Below are 25962 nucleotides of genomic sequence, written 5' to 3'. Positions count from 1 at the left end.
TAATAATGACTTGTTCTGTTCTGTCCATAACACCCTGCCTCTTCTGCTACACTTTGTAAATTATATAAATGTCTTAATTTTTCCTGATTCTTCCAATATTGATTCCACTGATTGTTTATTTCTTTCCATACTAAACTTTTCCCGTCTGTTTTTGATAATTTTACTTTAATTTCCACCACCTCTTTCTTTACTGCATCCTTAGCAGCTTTGTCTGCTTTTTCATTTCCTTTCATTCCTACATGAGCTGGTACCCACATAAACACTATTTCCCTCCCATGTTGCATTAACCTGGATGTTTTTAAGACTGTTGGCTAGAAATTTGAAAGCTAAACGTGGGCGGACGTCACTTCCGGGATGTAGGGGAGATCAAAAGACAACTGGTTTGTGTTCATCAACAAGGGGAATTCAAAACAGCGGTAAAAAGGTACGTTTAACGATCGCGTAGATTGTGTCAGTTTCTGAGCTGTTCTCTGAACGCGTTGTCATCAGATATTTGACAGTATATTCGTATCGTTGCCATCTGTAATCCACGTCCAGTTGCATCGAGCTGCTGCTGGGGGTCAGACTCTGTGGACACTGCTGCGACTCAGTCCGTTAGTCACAGGCATTTCGTTTAGCAGTCGGTTAGCAGTGGGTTCGTTTACTTGGTGCCAGACTGAAAAGCGATTTTGTTACTGTCTGTATTAATATGGCTGTGCTTTTGATGACAAAGCCAAATTTCAATGACAAATATGTCAATTTTAGTAACCATGGGCCTCCCCCCCCCCCCCCCCCGTATAATAACACTAATATTAAACATTTCTTCATTCACCAAGATTTAAACATGTTAAGTTAGCTACTTCTCTTCTGTCTGCCTGATGTTACCAGGTTCATTTCCTTTTAGTGATGGGCTGTCACTATTCCACGTAGCATAAAAAGTTACAGTTTTGCATAAAATAACTAAAGATTTGCCAAAACCGTACATGAAGCATTTACATGAACATAGTACTTAATCTGACTTCGAGACGTTAACTAGCAAGCACCAATTAGCGAAGAGATGCGCGACTTTTTAAGGCTGGTCTTAAAACAGAGCAACAAACAAATCTGTTACTTTGTCTGCATTCCCTAAAATGTAGTTATACTATTTAAAAAAATCAAGACTTGTACATAATGTCTGCTTAAAGACAAGTGAGTACTTACCGCTTACTTTTATGGTCAATTTACAGTTATCCACTGAGACATACATTGGTCCATAGGAGAGGATCGATGAGAGCTCTCTCAGAGCGTCAGCACGGTCTTTCACCTTGAAAGATGCCATTCCTCCAACTGTCAACGAGAACTTACAGCAACAAAGTCACATGACTGGCGCTAGCGGTAAGTTCGCCGCCTATAAATATATGCGGGTGAACGTGGTTAATTTATAAGTCCTCCATTTTCGGTAATGTTAATGTACAACTTTGACTTGTGATTATGTTCCGTTGTATTAAAGATACGCCATATTTGCGCTATTTTTGTTGAGGCTGTAAGATGATGAAATTCACGAGAGACAACCAGGAGAACCGAACACAACTGTCTTAATTGTGCACTGCACACGTAGAGTGCGCAACAACGGGTCTAGCTAGTCATTAGGATGGCTGAGGAGGTGTACTTAAAACAAAATCTTGTGTCACCCAGCGTTACAAGACATTACACATCAGTTCCCCTGTTTGCCACTCACAGGCCCTCAATCAGATCTGGTGCACTCTGGCCACTTCACATCGCTTCTCCAGGGAGTTAAATTAGGCAATGCTGCACACCATATATAAGGGAGGCATACTGCCTACAGCCAGGCTAGATGCTGAGTGTCTCTACTTGGGATTTTCTTTCAGTGTCCTTCACTGGCTTGGAGCCTGTATGAGCCCCTTGAACATGCTGATTTAAAGTGCTCTCTCACAAAATGTTGTTCCACTTGACAGTCTGTTCAGCCAAGACAGTTGATGAGCTGCAGGTACTGTGTGTCAATGAGCAATGCTTGAGATGGAAGGCTAATTACAACTTGTAGGTGGCAAACTTATCTCTAAGATCAGTCACATGTGGGTTCAGCAGTGGCAACATTTAATGTGAAAGATGGTGGCAGTCATCATTTTGTCTCATAGATCCATGTAACTTAAGAACAATAAAATTGTCTGCGTTCTCAAGGGAGATCAGCATACAGAGTGTCTCACTTAACAAAACAAATCAGAATCTCTTGAGCTTCTTCTTGCAACTTCAATGTTTCATTTAGCCAAGAACATTTCCTGGCTATAATTTTATTGTCACTTTTCTGTTTTATTTATTTATTTTTTTTATGTTGATACTGGTGGGTATGTCGTGAAACATTAACTGATCTTTGACCTTGTTTGTTCTTCAGTGTCATGCGGGTAATGTCCTCTCTGGTCTGACCTGTCAAGAGCGAATCCAGCCGGACAACTAAAGGGGAGCAGCATTTATTTTTAATTTTTTCTGCAGACGTCTGTCACACCTTGTATAACAGCCATTTGGGAGTAAGACTTAAATCTTTTTTATATAGTTACTTATCACATGCAATAAGGCTTTTCAGTTTCAGTGGGACTGAAATAAAACAATCTTCATGAATTAGTGAATGCCTTTCTGACAGGTCATCAGTACAGAACCAGAAAACGGGGAGAAATTATAGCAGTTAAATTAAAGGTGACATCTCTTCAGATGAAACTCTCTGCCACATCCCCTTAACTATAGTTGTTTAAAAAAAAGTTTGATTTATCTTTAGCGTTACACCAAATAGCTTGACTTATCAGCTGAAAAGTACAATTATTTAATCCCTAGCCACAGTTTAAAGTGGATTTTTGTCATTTAAGATAATGTATTGTGTTGGTTAGCACTGTCACCTCACAGCAAGAGGGTTCCAGGTTTGATTCCCAGCTGAAGCCTTTCTGTGTGGAGTTTGTATGTTCTCCACATGTATGCGTGGGTTCTCTCCAGGTATTCCGGCTTCCTTCCACCATCCAAAAACATGTATGTTAGGTTAATTGGTGTCTCTAAATTGTCCCTAGGAGTGAGTGTGAGCATGTGTGGGGTTGTTTGCCCCGTTTATCTCTGTGTGGCCCTGTGATAGACTGGCGACCTGTCCAGGGTGTACCCTGCCTCTCGTTCAATGACGGCCCACATTTTAGGGGTGCATTATGGTTTGTCTTTTGTCTATACAACTGAAGTCCATTTTTGTTCTCTAAGATGTAGGATACATTAACATACCCCAAGGCCTAATCCTTTGACCCCAGAGAACTATGGCAGGGATGTCCACATCTGGTCCTTGAGGGCCGCTGTCTGTTTCCCTGCTTCAACACCTGATTCAAATCAATACATCAATAGCAGGCTTGTGCAGAACTTAACAATCTTTGAAGAGATCCATTTCATCTGAATCAGGTGACTATGGGTACCTTTTTGAGGGCCTAAAAGGTACATTTACTATCTTAAGTAGTAAAAGGTACAGATGTGAACAATTTCTTCTTAATGTTATGGTACAATATCAGGACACAGTGAGGAGTCATCTAACATCAAGGGCAGCAGCTAGCAGCTGCTTTCCTGAATAGTTTGAGATAACAGTCACCTTGGAGCTATCTTGGCTGACTGGTCTAGCTACTAGGTGGCTCCTTGCTTAAGCTGGCAGATGGCAGGCTGGATATGCCAGATGCTAATGGCTGCTCGCTCACTTGACTAGCTGGTGAGCTGGGATAGAAAATTATAATTTTTGAATAGAAAATTAATATAACCATTCTGATACTTCCACTCTTGGCCAGCTAACTTCTATCATAACTTGTCTTGGCTTGCAATTTTGTTGGTTTCTCACAAGGTATCTACTAATTGTGTAATGTGCAATCCCACAATCAGCATTTGTTCTGCCAGTGTTCTCAGTCTTTTCAGATTCAAAGCAGGAATGCCCAGCATCAAATTGATTGGTAATTTTACTTATGATATGTCTCTTAAACAATAATTAAAGAGATCATATGTACATATAAACAAAGTAAAAAAAAGTCATGGGGGAACTTTAGATATTGACAATATGCTATTTTTGTCAGTGATCAAGTGTAAAATCAGTAGTCGGCTAAACTGCCATTTTCCCTGCCACTAACTATTCTCTACTCACTGCCATTCTTATGATACCCTGACCTAAATGCTTTCATTTAAAAGACAAGGACTGATATGAGGATGCTGCACAACAATCCTTAAGAGGTTTTGGTGATAATTTCTGTTTTTTGTTTGTTTTGTTTTTTGAGGGCTTCCTTTAGGGCTGTAAAGTCCTAGTCAATTAGTCGACTTATTAGTCGATATGTTCTGGGTCGACCAAAATTTTGATTGGTCGATTTAAAAAAATTTTTTTTTTTGCTGTGTTAATTTCATCCAGTCTATAGTTTCATCAGGAGGAAAGTACCAAGTGCTAATGGGGGTGTTTTCAGAGCACCCATGTTTCACAGGAGGCCTGTCAGGCCTGTCATCAGAAAACACCCCCCTTGTTTTCACTATTTTGGATCAGGCCAACCCACTAGAGACAGGTAGATTGAAGAACTTCCTTGTTATTCAAGGTCTGGTGGTTTGCTGAATATTTATTTTTTACTTTGAGCGTTTCATTTACAGTGAGTCCTCCTCTACCATTCATGTAAAAGACATCGGCAGTGTGGCAGAATTTTACCAAAATAGATACAAAATTTGCAAACAACAGTTTGCATATCACAGCTCGACTAAAACATGGCATATACATATTTTAGGTTATTAATATAATGTTAAACAAATTTAAATATTTTAGTCTAATAATCATTTATTCGTTTTATAACTGCAGGCGCAACCGCCCGCAACAATGGCAACATCCCTCAGATACACCCAGACCACGCTGGATGTTAAGCTTCCTCTATCATCCAAACGTAATGCAGTAATGCACAGCTTTGTTTCGTTTGCACTTGTCTTGATCTGGGATGCTTAATAAAGATAATTTCTCTTGAGTTGCCTTTTGTATTTAATTTCCTTCTTGTGCTGATGTCAGTATATTTTCGGTAATCATGGGCTATTATATTGCGCAGATGCACGTGATGTAAAATGCTGTCAGAGTCGAGTCTGCCGATTAGTCGATTTTTAGTAAAAATTTCAGGGTTTCAGTCGACCAAGAATTCTTTGATTGATTATAGCCCTAGCTTCTTTTTCATTTGCTCCAATTATTTTTGTTCCCTTGCTGTATGTCAAAGTTACAGTAACATCTGTGTAATTCCAAGACTTCCAAGTGTCTCTTATATTAAAATAAGAATTTGCAGCATGTTACTGTATAGTTCCTGTATTACATTATTTGAAACTGAATATTTAAAAAAACTGTTACTCTTATGGACATTTCCAATACTTTCTGATGTGTCATATGAGAGATTTTAGTGATTACTTTATTTAAAGAAAATTTAGTGGATTAATCTTTAGTTACTTGTAGGGTGTGAATAAGTGTTATGTCACCTACCTGCAGCCATGCTTCTGACTAGCATAGCTTTGTAAAAAGTCTAGAGCAATTATAATGCAGAGTTGTAGATTTTCTGTGAAACACCCACACTTTGCTGGTGCACAGTTAATATCTGTGCATGCATACATCCAATCCTCTCCACTGCTACACAGAAGGCTGCTCGGTGGGGAGAGGCCATGGAGCCACCAGAGGACAAGGAGGGCCGTTCCTTTGTGGAGGTGATCAGTGAAAAGTACAGCCCAGAGAACTTTCCGTACCGCAGAGGGCCTGGGATGGGGGTGGTGGTGGTGCCCACTGCAGGTGTTCAAGGCTCCCCCATGAAAGGTGAGTTGAAGAGAAATCTAAAGTGAATCTAAAGTAAAGGCAAATACGTTGCATTAACACTTGATAGTTTAAATCACGATCACTAATCAACACGCAACACTTTAAAAATAGTTTAAAGTGTAAACTACTATGATATTGACACTGATCTTGAACCTTGATGTTATGTCGTTGAGGATTGTTTGCTTTTCACCCATTTCATGTTTGTAGCATCAACACACAACTTACCCTCCTGTTTGAATAATACTTACACATCCCTCCTTCTTTCGTTTCCTCTTAGACCGTCTGAATCTGCCCAGTGTGTTGGTGTTGAATTGCTGTGGCATCAGCAGGGCAGGAGACCAGGCTGAGATTTCTGCGTTCTGTGCTCATGTCATGGAGCTGGACCTGTCGCACAACAAGTTGCAGGACTGGCATGAGGTGCTGTCTGTAAATTTTTGCACCCGTTTACTTGGCAGTTTTCATGGTGACAAGACATGCCATAAAAAGACCACATGCAACAATTAACTGACTCTGCTAAGTATTTGTTCCATTAGACAGAATTTACATCAAAATACATCAGAGAAACATACTGAATACAGCGTACTTCATGGTCAGGTATATATATATATATACCTGACCATGAAGTACGCTGTAAATATATATATATATATATATATATATATATATGTAAATATCAAATTTATTAAGACTTAGTTCCAAACCTATGCATATTTCTGGCTGTTGAGTACTATTTGATCAGTAGTATCTGGCTGTTTCAAGAAATGACTGAGCTTTATTCAAAAGGTAAACTTTACATTTATATAACCAGTAGACATGAAATTGAGTGACAGAAAAGTTTGGACTCCAAGGAATTTGCTACTAGAGTGTGGCGTGCCTGTTGCCACTGCGGGTTCTCTCAGGGAGACTCAGTGTCACGACTCACTCTGTACACTCTGTCCCTGCACAATGAAAAGTGCGGATATGTTAGCACCGCGTCAGGGCGCACCATATGACCATCAATTTTTATCACATGATCCAAGGCATAGCGTAGAGTATCATCACGAGACTGCTCGAGTGGAAAATCTTCTATGGAGTCGAACACGGGAACCGACAGAGCCTCCTGTGAAGGTACCGTCGGCTCCCCCTCCCCGTCTGCAGTGTCGGACAACCTCGCGTCACCGCTGAGCACAGCACACATATCCCATGACCCTGACGGTCGTGAGCGCACCCCAACACACTGCCCCACTAATCTATCAAACCCGGGCCAATCGGTTCCCAAAATCAGGGGGTGCGCCAGGCAGGAGCTAACCGCGGCCTTCGCACTATGCTTTTTCCCCTTACAGCGAATTTCAACCGGGACCATGGGGTATCTGTGAATATCCCCATGCACATACCTAATATCCACCCATTCTGCCTCTATCAAAGCCCCAGGTCGAATCAGATTCTGGTGAACTATAGACTGCGTGCAGCCCGAGTCCACCATTGCCTGATGTGTACCCCCCTGAATCCTTACCGGAACACTGTACGTCCCTCCTGGACCTGGGGAGGGCGCTGGAGGGCCAACAACCCGAATCACCTGTCCGACCTCCATGAGCGGGCACTCGCGTCGAAAATGACCGGGCTGCCCGCACCTCCAACACTCCTGCCCTGCCACCTGAGGGACCCTCTGTGGGTCGGGAGCAGCACTTGTAGTGGCTGGAACCTGGGGTGGAAAGAGAGGGCAGGAAAGGTTAGTGCGGGGGAGAGGAGACGGTCGTCCTGTTGCCAGCTGAGAGCCAGCTGATGACAGCCTCCTCCGGGGCGCTGGTGTTGGCCGGCCCAGCGATGCTGGCCGAGCCTCCGGTGTCCGGCCCTGGAAAAAAAACGGCCAGATGGTCCTCTGCGAGGGTAATTGCGGTCTTCAGGTCCGTGGGTCGGTGGCAGCGTACCCACTCCGCCGTACCACTCGGCAGCCCCTCCACGAACCGTTCCAGGACGATTAGTCCCAGCATCCTTCGCTCTCCATTTGAGTCCCCTGGCAGCAGCCACCGTGTCGCTGCGTCGGTCAACTGCTGCGCATAGGTGAACAGACGGTCCGTGGGGCCCAGTTTGGTCCCTCTGAACCGGCGGCGATGGTCCTCCGCCGAGTACCCCAGGCGATCCAGAACTGCCCTCTTGACGTCCGCGTACTAGCTTCGATAGCGAGCAGGAAGGCTCAGCGCCGCCGTTTGGGCGTCCCCAGACAGGAGGGGAAGCAGCCGCACTGCCCACTCCGCCTCCGGCCATCTGCATGCCGCCGCCGTTGCCTCGAACATCCCCAGAAATGACTGAGGGTCGTCTTCTGGCGTCATCTTATAAAGGCTGACCCCAGCGAACGAGGGGGCCGGCGCCGCTGCCCCGGCTCGAGCCACCAGTGCTTCCAGCAGCTCCGTCTGCCATTCCGCCTGTAGTGTGGCCAGCTGCTGCCTGCCGAGAGCCGCCTGATCCCGGTTCATCGCCGCGACCTCCGCCAGCATTTGGGCCAGAGCTGTTATGGGCTGTTGCGGGTCCGTCATGTCTCCTCCGCTGAATCCCAGTTGGGTGCCAATGTGGCGTGCCTGTTGTCACTGCGGGTTCTCTCAGGGAGACTCAGAGACAGAGGACGGTTCAACATATAGTTTATTTAACCCTTTGCACGGTGGAGTCGTTCGCAGGCCTTCCCTCCCGGTTCGTGCTGCCGACTCCACTTCAGTCTCGTCCCAGCTCCAGCCCCACGTCCAGCACGCTACTGAGTTTTTAAACAGAGGAGAGTGATTAGACAAGTGACTGCCGGTGTACTAATCACTCACCTAGTACTGCTCCCCAGAGCTCTCTCCTGCAGCTGATGCACCACGCCCCCTCCACATGGAGCTTCACCAGCATGCTTAGATAAATGTGTAAAATAAGAAAAGGGGGGAAAAAAGCTGTGCATGTTGTCATTGTCAGGTTTGAAGATAAGGTACGATTTCAAACAACCAGGTAAAGTCTGTGGATACACTGTCGCCCACAACGTTGAATAATCTATTTTGCTGTTTAAATTCAGATGTTAAATTTTTTGCCTATAGTGACCAAACAAACGAAAACGACAACAACACATCATTGTCCATTTTTCAGATCACTAAAATTGTTTCTAACATCCCCAATCTGGAATTCCTCAACCTGAGCTCTAACCCGCTGGCGGGAAGGACTCTCAGGCCGCAGTGCGCTGAAGCCTTTTCCCGGGTGCGGCGCCTCGTCCTCAACAACACTCAAATACCCTGGGACACTGTACTGCAGCTGACTCGGCAGATTCCTGAGTAAGAAGAGTTACACTAGAGAAAGGCTATTGAGACAAAAGAAGTTTACATTAATACATTTTTAATAAGATATGAATAAATACTTTCATATTTACTTTCATTGATAACTGCTCTCTAAAACACACCCCTACTTGGTCCTTAGTAGGATGAAAATAGAAAGTTTTCTGTTCCCTCTGTGTTGTCCTGCAGGCTGGAGGAGTTGTTCCTTTGCCTTAATGAGTACAGTAGTGTGAGTGCCTCCAGTGTGGCCTGCCCCACTCTGCGCCTGCTTCACATCAATGACAATAGCCTCCATGACTGGGCCGAAGTCCGCAAGTTTGGCTCCCTGTTCCCCAGCCTGGACACTCTGGTTATGGCCAACAACAACTTGGCCTCCATTCAGGACAGCAAGGATATTCTGCAACGCTTATTTCCCAACCTACGCAGCATCAACCTGCACAACTCAGGTCAGTGTTGGCTTGTTTTGTGTGTGTTTGTTGGTTTTCAATATGGTAAACAGTTAAATTGGATGTTTTAGTGTCCCTTGAGTCTTTCGTTTCTGGAGGAATTGCAAACAAGCTTCTAGTTTTCAGTAGCTTCTTGTGAAGAGTCTGTTTAAAAATATATAGCCAGCATAATGGTAGCTGGCAAGATTAATACAGCAAAAATATCACTATGTGCTAAAAGCTTTGTGTTTTTTGCAAAGTATTAAAACAGAGTTCTCTAGATATTAGCTTTCATCAAAGGAATCGTTTCTATTTGGGGGAAGTCATTCACAAATCATTCAAGAGATGGAAGTCTCACCAGCTGGTCCTGGGTCTGCCCCGAGGCCTTTTCGCAGTGGGACATGTGCGACACACCTCCCTAGGGAGGCATCTGGAAGGCATCCTGACCTATGCCTGAATGACTTCAACAAGTGTTTTTGATGCAGAGTTTGGGTTGTTGTGACTCTAATCTAAGCCCCTCCCAGATGACCAAGCCCAGCCACTTTTCGGAGGAACACTCATTTCCACTGCTTGTATGCGTGATCTCATTCTTTTTCGTCACTACCAACAGCTCATGAACAAAAGTGAGGGTTGTAACATAGATAGACTGGTAAATTCACAGCTTCGCTTTCTGACTCAGCTTTACCACAACAGAACAGTACTTTCACTGCAGACTCTGCCCCAATCTCTCATCAATCTCCTGCTCCCCAAAGACATTCATTTGAATTCCAGGTCACAATGCAAAAAAAATGGAAGTCCTACAAAGTCACACTTACCTACAGCCAGTTTAGAATCACAACCTGACCAATTGGAAATCAGAGCTCCCTCAGAGAACCCAAAGGGGACACTAACCCGGGACGTTTTTGTTTTGACGCAAATTTACTGACCACTTCACCCTACAGTAGAAAATTTACAGAGTAATATATCAGCAGTCCAAAAAAATTTTTACTCTACAACTTAACTAACTTCAGCCTTAAAAATACTTTAAATTGGTACATAATGTAACAATTTGAAGCATAACTTTTTGTGTGCATTGTCAGGTCTCAACCAATGGGAAGACATTGAGAAGCTAAACTTCTTCCCCAAGTTGGAGGAGGTTCGATTGCTGGGCATTCCCTTATTGCAGACCTACACCAATGCACAGCGCCGCAGCCTCATGATAGCTCAGTGAGTCCCATCTGTAAACTTTGTGAGAAATGCCCCCCTCTATAATTATGGAAGATGATTGTAGGGAGCTAAATTAGATTATGAGATATGGATCTCGATCACAAATATTTACTGCTTAACTGTATAAAATGTAGATGCTTTCCCCCAGGCTTCCCTCTATATCGTTGCTAAACGGGAGTGTTGTGACTGATAGTGAGCGAGAGGATGCAGAGAGGTTCTTCATCCGTTATTATTTAGACTGTCCAGAGGAGGAGCTTCCGTACAGGTACACTACACTCCCTGTTTGTACAGTATTATAGCTACAGTGGTGTAGTGTGTGTGTTCCTTTCTTTTCTTTTTTTAATCTCTTGAACTGCTTTTAACTAACCTAAACATAGGTTTACGTGTTCAAGCTGTACCAACACGTTGTAATTATAAGTCGCTTTGGATAAAAGCATCTCCTGAATGCATAAATATAAATGTGTGTGTGTCTGTGTGCTGTTTAAAAAGACCACAGACTGCTTGTTTTTCAAGCTCTTCTGTTTTTCCTCTTTAGGTATCATTCCCTTGTAACTAAGTATGGGAAGCTGGAGCCACTAGCTGAGATCGACCTTAGACCTCGCTGCCAGGCCCAGGTGGAGGTACATTGTGAGGAGAAAGTTGAACAGGTTAGTTTAGAAGTTAAAGTCAAAGTTTTTTTTAAACCTTTCTGGCATGAAATACGTTCATCTACTCATCGATAACATTTTGGTGAAAGTCGGTGTCCTTCAGACGCTATTTAGATCACTCGAGATTGGCGTATATCCATATAACGGGAGTGAAGGGGGCATAGACAATACAGCCTCTAAATAAGGCAGTATCTGTCTTTATTTCACCTATACTTTAAGACGAATGAATGAATGAACGCGTACTATTGCACTGTTAGTTCAGAGCTGCCGTGTTGTTGTTATTGGGGGTTTGTGTCTACACCCGGATCACTTGGGATAAAGTCATCAACACGCGCTGCTGCAGCACAGCTTATTTACTCTGTGCTCTGTGACAGTCGGCTATCTTCACACGGAGTTTACTATTGCTGGTAACATGGTTCATGTTTGCGTGTTTCCAAACTGTCCAAATAAAATGACTATTTGGACGAAGTGCAGCTTTCACAGGCTTCCTCTGCTCAACCTGGATTTACTAAAGCTCTGGCCAGCTGTTCCTTTCTCTGCTTCTGCATCCTCCTTTCCAGGAGCTCGTCATCCGTATACTCTGGCTCAAAAAGGTAAAAGTGTCCATCGTACTCAAAGTCGTCGTCCAGGAGCAACATAGAACTCAAAACATAAGCAAACATTTGCTTGCTTGACACAAAAACGCAAAAACAACTTGAAGGCGTGGGATGGGGTAAGCACAAAGAGTTCACAGGATGTGATTGTGATACCACAGCAGGTTACCATGGAGAAGTCCTTGATTGGGTCCCAGACGGAGTCAACAATCACCAGGGGCCTCATGTACAAAGACTTGCGTGAATTTCCTACTGAAACATGGCGTACGCTCAAACCAAAATGCCCTCCAACGTACAAAAATATCCGGATGTATCAATGTGTGCGCACGCATGAATCCAAGCACATTTCTTTTGTACATCCCAATCAACGTGGAATTGAGCGCACATGTCAGAGTACCCGACTCCTCCCTGTCCACACCCCTACTTGAATATGCAAATCATATTTAAATGAGCCCTGCACCTGTGATTCCCTCTCTCTGCAGGATCAGAAAATAAAGAATAAAGAATGCGTAAAACGGAAAAAAGAATAACTTAACGGAAAGTGAGATGGAGGTGCTACTTTCTGAAGTGGAGGCCCGCAAAAATGTGCTCTTTGGCACGCTGGCCTACGATATAAGCAGCAAACATAAGAGGAGTGGGTGGGAGAGCGTGAGCGAGGCCTTTAATGCTGAGGAGTTGAACAGAGAGGCGACACAACTATGGGTGACACTGCTCTCCCAAGGGTGGTGGGAGCACATGTGGGTGACTCTGATTACCCCCAAGGTAAATACCTACATTTGTGTAACTCACAACAAACGTGTTCATACAGTAATCTTGAGCAGAAGTGCACCGGGGAAAAGGTGAGACTCATTGAGACATTTCACAAGCACGAGGTTATTAACATGTGCACACAGAGATAATCAGGTGCTTGTTAGAAAGATCTTAAGCTGTTGTTCAACCAGCAAAAAAAACAGCAAGTTACTAACTTTAACCACCAACTATGATGCTGTGAAGACGGGATAGAAATTTTCTGCGCACATGCTCAATGCACTTCATGGGGAATAATATTAGGACAATTACACAAATAAAGTTACTCACCAAGAAGCCCACCGTCGCGCACAGTGCCAGCTTGTAGTCTGTTCCCAACAATGCTGTTACTCAGAATGTATGAGTCGTGCATTGAACCAGGCCACCTCGCCACAATGTTAGTTAAGTGCATTTGCGCATCACAAATTATCTGTACATTGATGGAATGGAATTGCTTGTTGACATACACAAATTAATCCTGTGATGGCGCTTTTATAGCAATGTGTGTGCAGTCGATAGCTCCGATTACATTAGGAAAACCGGCTGTCGCTGCAAATTGCGCTTTCATGTTGGCCTGTTCAGCTGCCTTGTGGGAATTTGATATACCTGGCTGCGATGCGGATAATCCCGTCCCACACGGCTGGCATGGCTCGGCTCAGGGTCGACTGGCACAGTCCCGATCGGTCAGCCAGCTCCCTTTGAAATGCCCCGGTTGCCAGGAACCCCAACGTGGTCATCACCTGTATGGGAACAGGCAGCGCATGGCTCCTCGCTGTGTTGCGCTCCAACGCCGGCCGCAGCTCTACGCATAGCTCCAGGAGGATTGCCCTTGGGAACCTAAAACGGCTGATGAGCCACTTGTTCTCATGTTCCAACAAATCATGCCTGTCTCTAAATACAAGCTCTCTCCTTATTGCACCATTTGCTATGTCTTCCAACACCGCTAAAGCAGCCATTGTTTTTAATAGTATGCATTGCACCACTTTGCGCATACTTTTATATTCACTCTAACTGTAATTTCAGACACATGGGTGTGTTAATTGTTTATCAGTGATAATTATTCATGTGTCTCAGATGTGCACATCGCTCATTCTGAGGACAAATTGTGTTTACATTTATTCATTATAGCAGTTTCCCAACATCACCTGTAAGTGTCGCCAAAGAAACAACCGCTGTAGAAAAGTGCGTACGACAGCCCTGAAATTTGCGTGAGGCACCGCACATTTCCACGGTCATTTCGCTGTTGATACATCTGATCGTTGACGTGAAAAAGTGTGTACGCCACTTTTTTGTGCGTACGTACCCTTTGTACATGAGGCCCCAGGTGTCCATGAAGGAAGGGTGTGAGGAAAAGTAGTTGAGAGCGTCTCACAGCAGCGATCCCAGGGGGGGGTTGTTTCAGCAGCAGCCTTGGCCAAGCATAAATCTCCTGAACGAGCAGAACATTTTGATACCAAAATTGTAGAAATCGGTGAAAGTATGCAGGAGTAGTGAACGTCCAAAACACTTACAGAATAATAATGACAATTGTGAAAATGCTGTAAATCAAAGGGAAACAGGAGACTATTGTTTTCGTGTTTTTCTTTATTATTCCAACATTTTAGTTCTTCCATACATTTTCTAGGTCATAGTTTCCCTTCAGCCATTTCTGCTGGTTCTACTGGGTGTCAGCTCGTTAAGCCGCAGCTGCTTACACACATTCCTATCACTGTGATGACATCACTCTTCCACTCCCCTGCTGCATATTACACTGCAGCCATTTTAACTATTACTCACTTTACCTTTGACCTTCTTTATAGAATATTGTGCTAATTAAGAATCCAGCAAATACTTTTCTAGTAAAATTCCACTTTTCTTTTGCTACTTTGGCATCTTCAGGTGTCTTCATTATTTCAACCCATATCATTGTCTCTTTTCTACAGTTTTCTGCCATCATCCAGCTCCAGCTCCTTTCAAAAATACCTTTCAGGCATTTTGAAACTACAGGAAGTGAGTTTCTGCTAAATTTGCACATATTTTGCTTTGTTTCTTTTCTTTCTGATTTTTTCACTTTTGTTTTGCATTTTTCTTCTCTTTTTTGTAGTTTTCTTCCTTCATCCAGCTCCTTTCAAAAATACCTTTGACAGCAGTACCTTCCAACTGTCAGTCATTGTTGCATTTTCTTCTCATTTCTATAGTTTTATGCCTTCATTCAGCTCCAGCTTCTTTCAAAAATACTTTTCAGGGGCTTTGAAGCTTCAGCTAATAACCTTCTGCTAAATTTTAACTACTTTCAGCTTTTTTAGCATGGTCAGCTATACCCATTCAGCTTTTCAGCATTCTCACTGCTGTTTCGCAGGAACAGCTTTTTCTAGTAATAATAATAAAAATAAAGAGAAACAGGAAAACAATAGCAATGAGCATTCTCACAAAAATGTAGTTTGGGCGAAAAAAAGTCATCTTAAAAAAGACATCTAGAATATTACTTGAGGCATTGAGTTTTCATTTAAAAATGACACTCGGTGCTTCTGTACAAAAATGAAAAACAGCATGGTTCAAGCTAACAATGTAATAAGTTTTTCACAGACTAAGTTCGTTGCCACATCTTTACATGAATGGTTGCATGGGTTACTGATGTACATCACTAATAACATCACTTGGTCTTTTTGCAAAGAAAAAAATGGTAATAAAGAAAAGAGGAAAAAAATTATCCAAGTGTAAAGAACTCAGCCAGCTTGAAATTCTAGTGGACCATCCCAACCTGAGGTCCCCACGTCCCTACAGGATCAGAGTTCTGGACTGTGAGACACTTGGTGAGCACTGCAGAGACTTTAATGCCTTTGGGTCATGTGAGATCTCAGTCTGCACTTTTACTGGTCTGGATGCACAATGGCAATGGGCTGTGGTACCCTTGGAATTTTAAACAATTTCTATCCCTCCTCATAGGTAACTTGTAAAGTTAGCTGGCTTGTTATCTCTGTTTATGAGCTTTACTGCCAAAGAAATGGGGTTAAATGCTGCTTCCTGCCCCCTAGTTACTCATGCACCTCTGTGATAACGTTGGACAGAAACTTGTCAATAGCTTAGAGGCAAACATGAGCATTAGCAGTAAACTGAACAATTAGATGCTAATGCTCAGGAGTTTTGTGGATTTGCTAGTTAATTAAGTAACAGACCCAATTTGTTATTGGATTTTGTGACTTAGCAAGTAAGCTGTAAGCTATGTAACCAATTAGAAAGTCTTACATTTTTGTGAGTTTTACTAGCTAAGTCGCACTAAGTAAACACACTAGTAGCTTACTTAGTTTGAAAAAACTTACTAGCTAAGTAAGCTGCTAGCTAGTAAGCTAGTTGCTAAGTCACAAAATCCTAAAATACTTTGAGCCTGTTAGGTTACTGACTGTGTGCTATTTTTTAATTATTATTTTTTAATGATTGTTATTGTTATTATTTTCATAATAGTACAAGTGACAGAATGAACTGTCTGATTTTTTTCACTCACATTCACCTCCTTGTCAGCTGTTGGGTTGCAGTTTTTGAACATGCATATAGCTCAACATTTTTTCATCGACAGACTAAAATAAATCTAAGCACATGAAGAGATTTCAAATCAAACTTATGTTGATTGTCTTTGTTTCAGTTGAGTATCCGCTTGGACCAAACCGTTGCTGAGCTGAAGAAGCAGCTGACAACTGTTGTCCAGCTGTCTACCAACAGCATGAGGCTATACTACATCGACAAGTGCAGTGCCTTTGGTCCAGAGGAAATGAAGTACAATACCCGGGCTCTCCACTCCTACAGTATTCAAGATGGTGATGAAATACTGGTGGTGCCCAAGACCAAGTGAACAGCTGGTGTCTAGCAGGCTGAACACAAAGTAATTGACTTGATTTTTGTTGAATGGTTGACTTATATTGCAAAATAATTGGAAAACACATATGTAACATGATAGGTGTCCCACTTTTTGGAATAGAGAAAGAAAATGAGAAGGTTAAATCAAGGTTATGGTTAAATTAATGCAAGAATCATCATTGAGACTGGACAGTAGCCTACACTGGGCTGCTGGTTGGGTGAAATACACTGTAGAACAGGTTTAGAGAGGAACTTGTAGTCAGCTCGAAGCTTCAGTGAAGGGAAAATTTGCTGTAACCACAAAGCTTTGCTGCTGTTTTAAGTACACGGCATGTATAATAGCATCTTCATAGGCAAGTAGCCAACACCACTTGCTTGCCCACCTGTCGCAAGAGCTACCCTTATCTATGATGAGGGTTCGCTACCAATTTCTGATGGACTGCTGCTCTTGTACACACTTTCATCTATAGCACAATAAAGAACAAGGAAGAACAGGGGTTGTATGAGAAAAATGTCCTAAACACAATTTCATGCAGAGTTGGTGATTAAACTTTGCAAGCAATTTTGTATGTGCCCATTTTGTTTTGAGGTAGCGTCTTCTCCATATTTCTGTGTGCAGTTGCCTAAGTAAAAGGATGTTACATTACATTTGTAAAGTAAGAAAAACAAGGGATACTTTAAAAAGCCGGAATGCCGTTTCAATTTTGGTAGAACATATTGAATATTTAGAAATCCTTAGATCCTTAGATCCCAAATCTGTTTTCATAATTACTCTTGTAATAAGATTTTCAAGCTTCTAAATTTGTATCTACTTCTGTCAAATTGAAAAGTGACGAAAAATACAAATATTTTCAAGTGAAAACAAGTGATGCCAGTCTTCCATATCAATATTGTATAAATTGCATAATAGACTATGATTGGCCTTCACATTAGTCACAATTCATGCTTGTATGCTCGCTACCAAAACTAAGATTCAGGATGAGCACAAAAATTAGCAGGAGATGTTAGCAAGTATAAGCAGGTTGAGAGAAATTTGATTATTGGAAAATATTAATTATTCCTCTTGTAAAGAAAATTTTGGTGTGGTTATAAATGTTATTATCTCTGAATCCTGCTTTTTTCACCATCTGTTATGATCTAAAAATATTTGCAAAGATATTATACAGCACCTAAAACTCCTGCAAATATTATCACAGATTCTGAGTATTTTTGCAAGTGCAAGTTGGTAAAATAAAACAACCAACAGTCAAGTTCGGGCTAATCTGCTGCATATGGACTATGTGGGGGGTTGACTGACAGTAATATTACCATTTTTCAACTGAAAATCCCAAGAGTTAGAAGGATGGTAGTCAGGCTGATTTATAAAATAATTTTTCAGAGTCTTTTGGGGCAAATTCCACCTTCCATCCATTTTCTATACCGACAGTCCGTTAATCGGGTAGCGGGTGGGCTGGAGCCTATCCCAGCAGTCATCGGGCGAATCGGGGTACACCCTGGACAGGTCGCCACATAGAGACAAACAACCATGCACGCTCACACTCACTCACTCCTACGGACAATTTGGAGTCACCAATTAACCAATTTTTGGATGGTGGGAGGAAGCCAGAGTACCTGGAGAGAACCCACACATACACGGGGAGAACATGCAAACTCCACACAGAAAGGCCCCAGGCAGGGCTCGAACCTGGAACCCTCTTGCTGTGAGGTGACAGTGCTAACCACCACACCACCATGCAGCCCCAAATCCCACCTTAATTCCCTAATATCTATTGACTTGTTTATTCTGGGTTTGTTGCATTACTCAGAATAAGTTAACCGTAAACGTCAGATCCTGTAGAATCATACTGTGAGGCTGAAGCCCACATTTTATTCAATATTCAACTGTTCTACAGGGACACATCCATTACAGAGACGATGAATGCACCAGTCTCAGTAGACCAGAACCTAGTGCAAACATTGATTGAGAAAGTTGTTGTTAGTTATTTTCTTGTCATAATTAATCTACAAATCATATGGCATTTAAAGGAATACTTAACATTGTGGAAAAGGCCCTTTTGCTTTTTTGCCAATAATTAGGTATAAAAATCGACAGCACTCTGTTGTTATGTATAGTTCTATAGCCATGAGAAGGTTAGCATAGCTTAGCTCAGTATAACAGACAGGAAGTGGTGAACCTGGTTCTGTCCAAACACAAGAAATTCCATAGCATCTGTTATAATATAAAGTGTAATAAAAATATGTTTGGTAGCAGTTTGCTTCCCAGCATAAAATATCCCAAGTTGCTGCTCTGAAATCACCTGCCACATATTGTCTCTTAACTTGATTTATATACACGAGTATCCACTATATTTCTGTACACGAGGACATAGCTATAAGCATTTTTCCCAAAATTTTGTGATGAGCTGTCTTTGCTTCTTCACATTAGTGTAGACTTAAGTGGGGTATTCATATTCTCATTTACTACTGGCAGCAAAGGAATATTTCACATGGACATGGCAGCAAAGTATTAGCAAAAGTGTTAAGATTCATCACAAGTGCTCAGTTTTTCTTTTCTTCCATCAGAAGATGGCCTGTTATATATATATATATATCTATATAGATATATGTCTTGATAATGCTCTTAGATTCAGTAGCCCACTGACTCCATCTTTACCCTAGTAAAGACCCCATCTTTTTACTCTAGTGAAGGGTCTAATTCTCAAACATGATGATGCCATGTTTGAGTGGGGGAGATTTCCTTAAACCAACACTATTTTGTTCAATTCTGGATTCCCTGCTAAAATTGAATCTATTCAATTACTCTATATCTTACATAGACAATCCTCAAAACATAATGCTAGACATCAGGCAGCTTTAGTACAGCACATCATGTTGAAATGGACACGTGAGAACTAAATCAGTATTTGCTACTCTGAATACATCAGCAAATACTTGAGTCATCATCTTCTTCGAGAAGTAATGCACTAGAACTCATTGGGGTCTCAGAAGGCTATATTTGTCTTTTTATTATAGATTTTGGATTGATTAAATATGCAGTGTTTCCACCTTTGCTTAGTCTTACACGTCAGTATTCAATATAATCATTTCATCTGTAACACTGAACTGTTCTTAATCTGTGACATTTGAAGAAGGATCTTGTTTTCAAGGAATCTGTATAAAGTCATCAATAAATCAGAATAAGTCAATGTTCTTGTGTTGGTGTATGCAGAGAAAGATGCATCATTGGAATGATGATAAGCGGCAGTCTCCCTCCGAAGTTGTTCTGACAGCGTTTTATTTGCAGCAGCAGCTTTGAGACCATAGCCAGTGTTTTGGATGTGATTCGTGGAGCAGGATCTTATACTGCTGTATGATTTAATGATCAACTCATTTTAATGCAAACTGGATCACACCACACCTCAGTGTTGGAACTTGAAATATTTAAGATATCTTAGACAGGCTCTATTGACAGCCAAATTCTTCAATCCAAGTTACAATAATGATAATATTATGAAGGGAAAGTAGAGTATCTTCTTCAGTGAGGGGACGATTACAACCAGTTTCCCAAAAAGTTGGAACACTGTGTAAAATATAAATAAAAACAATGCAATGATTTCCAAATATTTTCAACTCCAAAAGTAAAACGGTTCAAAGACAACATAAAATATTGAAAATTATTTTTTAATATATATTCATTTTGTATTTGATATCAGCAACATGTTTTAAATGATTCAAACAAATATTGTACGTTTATTTGTACTTACTGAAGTTACATGCTTAAAAATAGTAATTTGCTCTTCTGTTATATTAATACTTTTTCATGAAACTGAAAATAAATTACAATTTTATGTACAGATTTGTACAGCAGTGTACCATACGAAATTGTTGTATTTTTTACAGGAAAGCTTAATTAAACCGCATTTCTTGATATATTTAAACGTATCACACAAAACGTAGTGTGGAAAGCTGACTGCTCTGCCATACGCCTGGACGTCGCATTTTTTTTTCAATGAGAGATCGATGTGTACGATCGTCACAGACATATAAAGAAAGTGATTTATCTATATTAATCAGAAAAAATAAGACAGACAGATAGATGATAGAGAAATCCTTAAAAAAAAAATTTTAAGTTAAACTCAAGAACATGACACCACCCTGCCCCAAACCATATTTACACAAAGTTGCTCATGAAAGTTTAAATGAGCTAAAAGCCCTGGAAGAGAACTGTTTTGCAGAGCTTCTTTCTCGTGCTCCCTTTCTGCAGATCAACAGGTGAGTTTGGCAATGTGGCTCGCCTGCAGTGAATCCTTCCCTCCTCAAAGCAACTTCCCACTTCTTCCTCATATCTTTGTCTTTGGGAAACCTTCAAAATAAAAATGGGAGATTCGAGAAAGTCAACACAAAAACATATTTAAAAGGAGTTAAAGCTTATTTTCTTCCTATTTTCTTCCTTCGAATTTCTTAAGAGGGTTAGGAACAAAACTCCCATTTAGACGCATATCTGTTGATAATAAACTAAAACTGCTGAGATTGTAAGTAAGCTTGTGAATAATACAGCCTGTGTCACTTGTGTAAAATTTGCTGGTCAGCAATATTTTCATTATTTATACAATAGCATTCTTGTGTCAGTTGTAATATAAGCCTGTGTTATGGAATATATTATTTATAAAGTCTCAGTTGACCTAATAGCTGGGTGAACACCGGCTATAAACATAGCCTAGCTTAACGTTTGCTGGCTACGATTTCGATGGTGGACAAAAATACAGTACAATAATATTATATTCACAAAATACAACCAATAATAATGTTGAATCTTACTTGTGAAAAGTAATCCCCCGACCCCTGTTCGCAATCGTTCGCCGATTTGCACAGGAATACAGTGCTCTGGCATCTTGAATACTCTGCTGTCTATGTGTAGGATGACCGGTCCAAGATGGCGGCCGTATTTCTTGCGCCCCAGCGGTCGATGCGGCGTCTAATCTTTACAATGTCTATGTATAATCGTCACCATGACGACAGATCGCTTCTCTGACCGGTGACGTTCCTAGTGTGGTATGCCCAGAGCTACAGAGTATATTAGCTCTGGGTATGCCCAATCAGAAATCCGTTATGCAGCCGTGCTGACGTCACCATTAAAGCGAAATGAACCGTTACTTGGTTGCTAAAAACTCTACAACTACAAGGGACAGAAGATATGACTAAATATCAGCATCTGCTAAATTAAAGCCCCGGTTAGTGTCATCGTCTGATCAACATTATTTTCTACGCCTCTGAGCATTTTTTAAATGATGACCCACAAAGAAGCACTAACGTGCTAGAGAGGCACTTTTTGTTTGTGTGAGTGTGTGTGTGTGTGTGTGTGTGTGGTGGTGGTGGGGGGAGGGGGGTTCGCTGGATCGGGATGATATCCAACAGCGGGGTGAGTGAATGCAATACTCCACCATAACCCCAGCACAGCAGGGGCTGTTCTGTTCTGTGGGACACCGACAGAACAGCGTCCCACACTCATTCAAACACTGATGTTATCTCTCAGTGTACACGAAATTCATTAATATCTATCCTACCTTTCTGACAAACACGTAGTAATGTAACTGCTTCAGAAGTGACTCAGAAAGGGTTCCTTATTTTGCATTTAGTGTTTTTCCTGGACTCCTACACTGCACCGAAGGACGAGTAAAGACGGAAATAAAGTCTGAATGTGGTCGACTTAACTGGACTTATTCTATCATATAGAATGTTAGGTAAAGGGGTTGTGTCTCCGCTAGTTGGACGGTTCAGTTTCTACGGCGGAAACGTTTGCGCATTAGCGGAGTCTCATGATACTTTGGCATGATACTCCTCCAAAGGCACGGTACTCCTCCCAATGCTGGCAAACTAACTGATGCAGGAGGTCAACTGAGATTATACAGACGTATTATTGACACAGTTTAGTTTATGATCGTTGTCTTAACTTTGTACTAAACTTCCCTCAACGCTAAGGGATTTGCAGGGCCAATTAGGTGCAGTGTTGACATCCTCTCCGCCCCTTTCCGCTTGCCTCTGTTCCATTACTAAGCAACGCACCGGAGATACTGCTTCTCCTAACAACGCGTCTCGTAACGTTTTCTCTACCGTCTGTATTTGAAACATAATGGTATTTGTATCACGTCAGTTCGTTGAAAACCATGTCATGTCATGTCAATACTGTAGCTGGTGTTTCGGTAAGCTCGTCGTCCCATCTCCTCCTAGCGTCATGTAATATTATACCAGCCAGTGCGCCACACAACTGTGGCTGTCTTTTTCCATTGTCCTGAAAACGCAAGTGAACTGTTTCCCAGGGTTCGAACATACTCGATTGCGTTTGTAAATTCACCGTAGACATTTTGGACATCCTTATTGCAACAGTGTTATAGATATGTATGAGTAGACCAAGCTGGACTAGGCAAAACTGGAGCTTAAAAAGAGTATTTTGTTAAAGACATACAGAATAATGTAAATTATGATAATAATGACGACAAGAAAAATCTTGATCATAACTCTCACAGTGATGGGGAGATTCTGAGCCCAGTAAAACTAACTGTATTAGAAGAAAAAGAGCCCCTGTGCAGTGGCTCTGACGCTGAGAAACACCAGTCCAGTCTGCTTGCTACACAGTGCAGTGAACTTGATGCTTACCCAGCTCAGCTTATAAAAAGCTTTAATGCTAGTCCTTTTAGAGCAAACTGGAATGCCAGAGAGTGTTGCGAGACCTGTAGAGGTCATTGGCGCCTGCTATATTTATCAGCTCTGTAACTTGATCCGTGCCATTCTGGATGGTTGTGCTCATACTATCCTCTCACACTCTGGGTCCTCAGTTTCCTAAGTAGCACCCCATTGCTTTCTGTCCGTTGACTTGGCTACTCAGGACAACAAGGGTGAGCCTCTTAAAACCTAACTTAATTCACCTTTATTCCTCCCCATTTCCTTTTTTCTTTAGGTACCCTGCTTGACACTTGAGTTTGTATTATGTTGGCTATTTGCACAGCTTTAGGATACAGCTTCCCAAGTTTCAGAAAGTTCAGTATTTTTCTGTCATGAATATAGCATGGTTGTGCATTCACCAGTTTTTATTTCATAATGAATATATTGTATTTACAGTATGTAACTGGCTGTGATGGTAAAACCTGAGCTTTCAAACAAGGGTTATTACAGGGTAACATTGAGACTTTCAAATGAGTTCCTCATGAGTGCATCATTCTTCTTTAATTGTTGGAAATGATATCCACAGAATATATTGCTAGTTTGCCTGCATGTTCACTTCATGCTGAACCTGTCAATGAAACTTTTTCTGTGAGAAACAACACGACACAGATCAACACTGCATCTTTTTCTGATGTATTTGTCACTTTATCGGCTTTTAGGCCGTATGATGTTTCTCATGTGGTGCGTTTACTGTTCCAGGACAAATAATTTGTGTAAAGGGAGCTGTCATTTCATACATCTGTGCCTTTCTGTTTCAGATATCAGTTATCTCAAACATTTTTCCATCAGTCAACAGAAAATTATGTTGAAATCTTTTTATGTTGCTGCTGTATTGTGTTGTTTTTTTGTGTTGAACGGTGTGACATGTGGCATGTGTGTGTCTTTCCACAGAATTAATCATTGTCTCAGAACTTGTGTGTATACTGTGGGGTAGAAACAGTAGAATGAGCTGCCCCAGAACCATTACAGTCTGCAGGGGCTGACACACACTGCTACAAATACAGCAGGTAACAACTTTGCACACACACACACACACATACATGCCTTTACACACAGCACTGTCCCAGTTGGAATCGCCAAGTACATGTAGATCACAAGACATTTCGTCTGTGGCTTCTGTTAATTACTTTCATTCAAGCAATGACTGCAGAACTTATGAGTGTCTCAGTTTTACATTTGGTGAACCTGCGCTTCTTCTTGACGGTTGGTTTAATTACCAGACCTATGCAGATGTGTCCACCGCAATTCATGGCTAAAATTTGGAGTGGAAATCGGGTTTGTGCATGTGCTTATGATTTCATAATGATTCAAATTTATGAGAGAATCAAACATATCATCAACTTTATAAATCTAGAGAAAAGAATGTGTGTGAACATTTTTGCCTTTGTGCAAACACACAGTTTTAGTCATAAAACTACACAGTTCTTTGTATCTGGAGTTTAAGTAGAGAAGATCTGCTGACACAGGTCAATAAATCATAACAGGCAAAATATGATAACTTTTTAAATGTCAGGAAAAAGATTGTTGCCATACCGTTAGGCCACAGTAATGATCTGATTCGGTTGTGATTCTGAGAAGGCTGAAACCAGGGCTAAGTCAACTGTTTAACATGGAGCTAAAATCTGAATAAGCGCAGAACTTTGGTTTTTCGTTGAGGTGAAACCGTCTCATTTAATTTGGTAAATTGTAAATATCAATGTTGGGTAGAGCTAAATCAATGAATTTGGTCGGGCCAACGAATCAACCTATAACAGCTACATGCAGACGTGTGAAAATGTTGCAAACTACAATTAAACGTTTCTGTCATGAGGTGGGTGGTCCCATTCAGTATGAAACAGGATGTAACTGAGTGGAGTGAATAGATAAAAAATTAACCTAAGCCGATTCATTGAAATAATACAGTGCTGATTGCAAACAGGAAACTTGTCTGAATTTAATTTTATCCTTTCTAATAACCATTTAAGAATGTTCTTCGTCTTTTTTTTAATGTCATTTAATTTCTATAACAATAACAAGACAGATTATGTCAAGAGATTAGATCAGAATCATTCAAATATGATAATGTTTTCCAAACTATGTACAGCTTCTCCTAGAATGGCACATATGGATGGATGTTCTATGTGGTGGTCTCTCTAAGCTCATTTTGCGTATCTAATATCTTTCATCATCCCTGAGTAGATTGACAAGTGTGAGTCACCAACAGACGGTGGTAGTAATAAATGCTAATTAGTTGCTCCTCTCTCTAGCTCGTGCAGTGAAAAACTGTAATCAGTAGAACCAGATCATGTTATAAAATGGAATCTTCTCCCCTGTTGCTAAAGTTGAGCTCAATGTTGTGGTGGTGTGACCTCTTACTGAGAGTTTGAGAAAATGCCCCTGAGCCTTTTTAAGCTCTGCTGGTGGGGTTTGGACAAGCAAAATTATTGATATTGAATCTCATCTTATGTAGCAACTTCATGAACCAGACGTTTTATAGTTATTATTTTAATTTTATAGTTTTGTTTGTCACTTTATTCTTGTACCTGCACTCCAGTTATATTCTCTTTCCTCCTGCACTGAGATGCAATAGATCTGGATAAGGTCAAAACTGAAGTTCGGAATGCCATCTAAACAGGTGCTCAGGATAGCAGTGAAGGATCCCTAGTGGTTTGTCAGAACAGTGTAGTTGTAAGGTGCATGCCAGCTACTTATTACAGGCAATGAGGAAGATCA

The 25962-nt window shown here is 41.4% G+C and overlaps 2 protein-coding genes across 7 annotated transcripts in view; both read left to right on the top strand.

Annotated features, from left to right (window-relative positions):
• The first annotated feature begins 323 nt into the window (after positions 1-323).
• LOC140314722 (tubulin-specific chaperone cofactor E-like protein) lies at positions 324-24182 on the top strand. 6 transcript variants are annotated; one of them, XM_072393078.1, is made up of 12 exons: positions 324-424; positions 1206-1353; positions 2369-2501; positions 5620-5791; positions 6069-6208; positions 8882-9063; positions 9253-9509; positions 10568-10694; positions 10843-10959; positions 11230-11341; positions 16340-16576; positions 24142-24182. In XM_072393078.1, the coding sequence occupies exons 4-11, from the start codon at positions 5644-5646 to the stop codon at positions 16544-16546; spliced, it is 1290 nt and encodes a 429-aa protein (XP_072249179.1). In that variant the 5' UTR covers positions 324-424; positions 1206-1353; positions 2369-2501; positions 5620-5643; the 3' UTR covers positions 16547-16576; positions 24142-24182. The 6 variants fall into 6 exon arrangements, with proteins under 6 accessions (XP_072249179.1, XP_072249182.1, XP_072249177.1 ...); XM_072393081.1 differs by lacking the exon at positions 24142-24182 and adding an exon at positions 14643-14709 and having other exon boundaries at positions 16340-16473; XM_072393076.1 differs by lacking the exon at positions 24142-24182 and having other exon boundaries at positions 16340-20239.
• usp2a (ubiquitin specific peptidase 2a) overlaps positions 24173-25962 on the top strand; it is a 62913-nt gene continuing 61123 nt past the window's right edge. Inside the window, exon 1 of the mRNA XM_072393072.1 lies at positions 24173-24257. The gene's annotated coding sequence lies outside the window, so the exon portion shown is untranslated. The remainder of the gene's footprint in view (positions 24258-25962) is intronic.

Source organism: Leuresthes tenuis, unplaced genomic scaffold (genome assembly GCF_036924035.1).
Source record: "Leuresthes tenuis unplaced genomic scaffold, fLeuTen1.0.hap1 SCAF_9, whole genome shotgun sequence".
Classification (NCBI taxonomy): Eukaryota; Metazoa; Chordata; class Actinopteri; order Atheriniformes; family Atherinopsidae; genus Leuresthes; species Leuresthes tenuis.
The sequence above is the reverse complement of the archived record's forward strand: the minus strand, read 5'-3'. Positions and strand labels throughout refer to the sequence as shown.

Coding starts and splice junctions, on each gene's coding strand:
- LOC140314722 (XM_072393078.1), top strand. CDS start 5,644: ATGGAGCCACCAGAGGACAAGGAGGGCCGTTCCTTTGTGGAGGTGATC. Junction 9,510..10,567: donor CATCAACCTGCACAACTCAG/GTCAGTGTTGGC, acceptor GTGCATTGTCAG/GTCTCAACCAATGGGAAGAC. Junction 11,342..16,339: donor GTGAGGAGAAAGTTGAACAG/GTTAGTTTAGAA, acceptor TCTTTGTTTCAG/TTGAGTATCCGCTTGGACCA.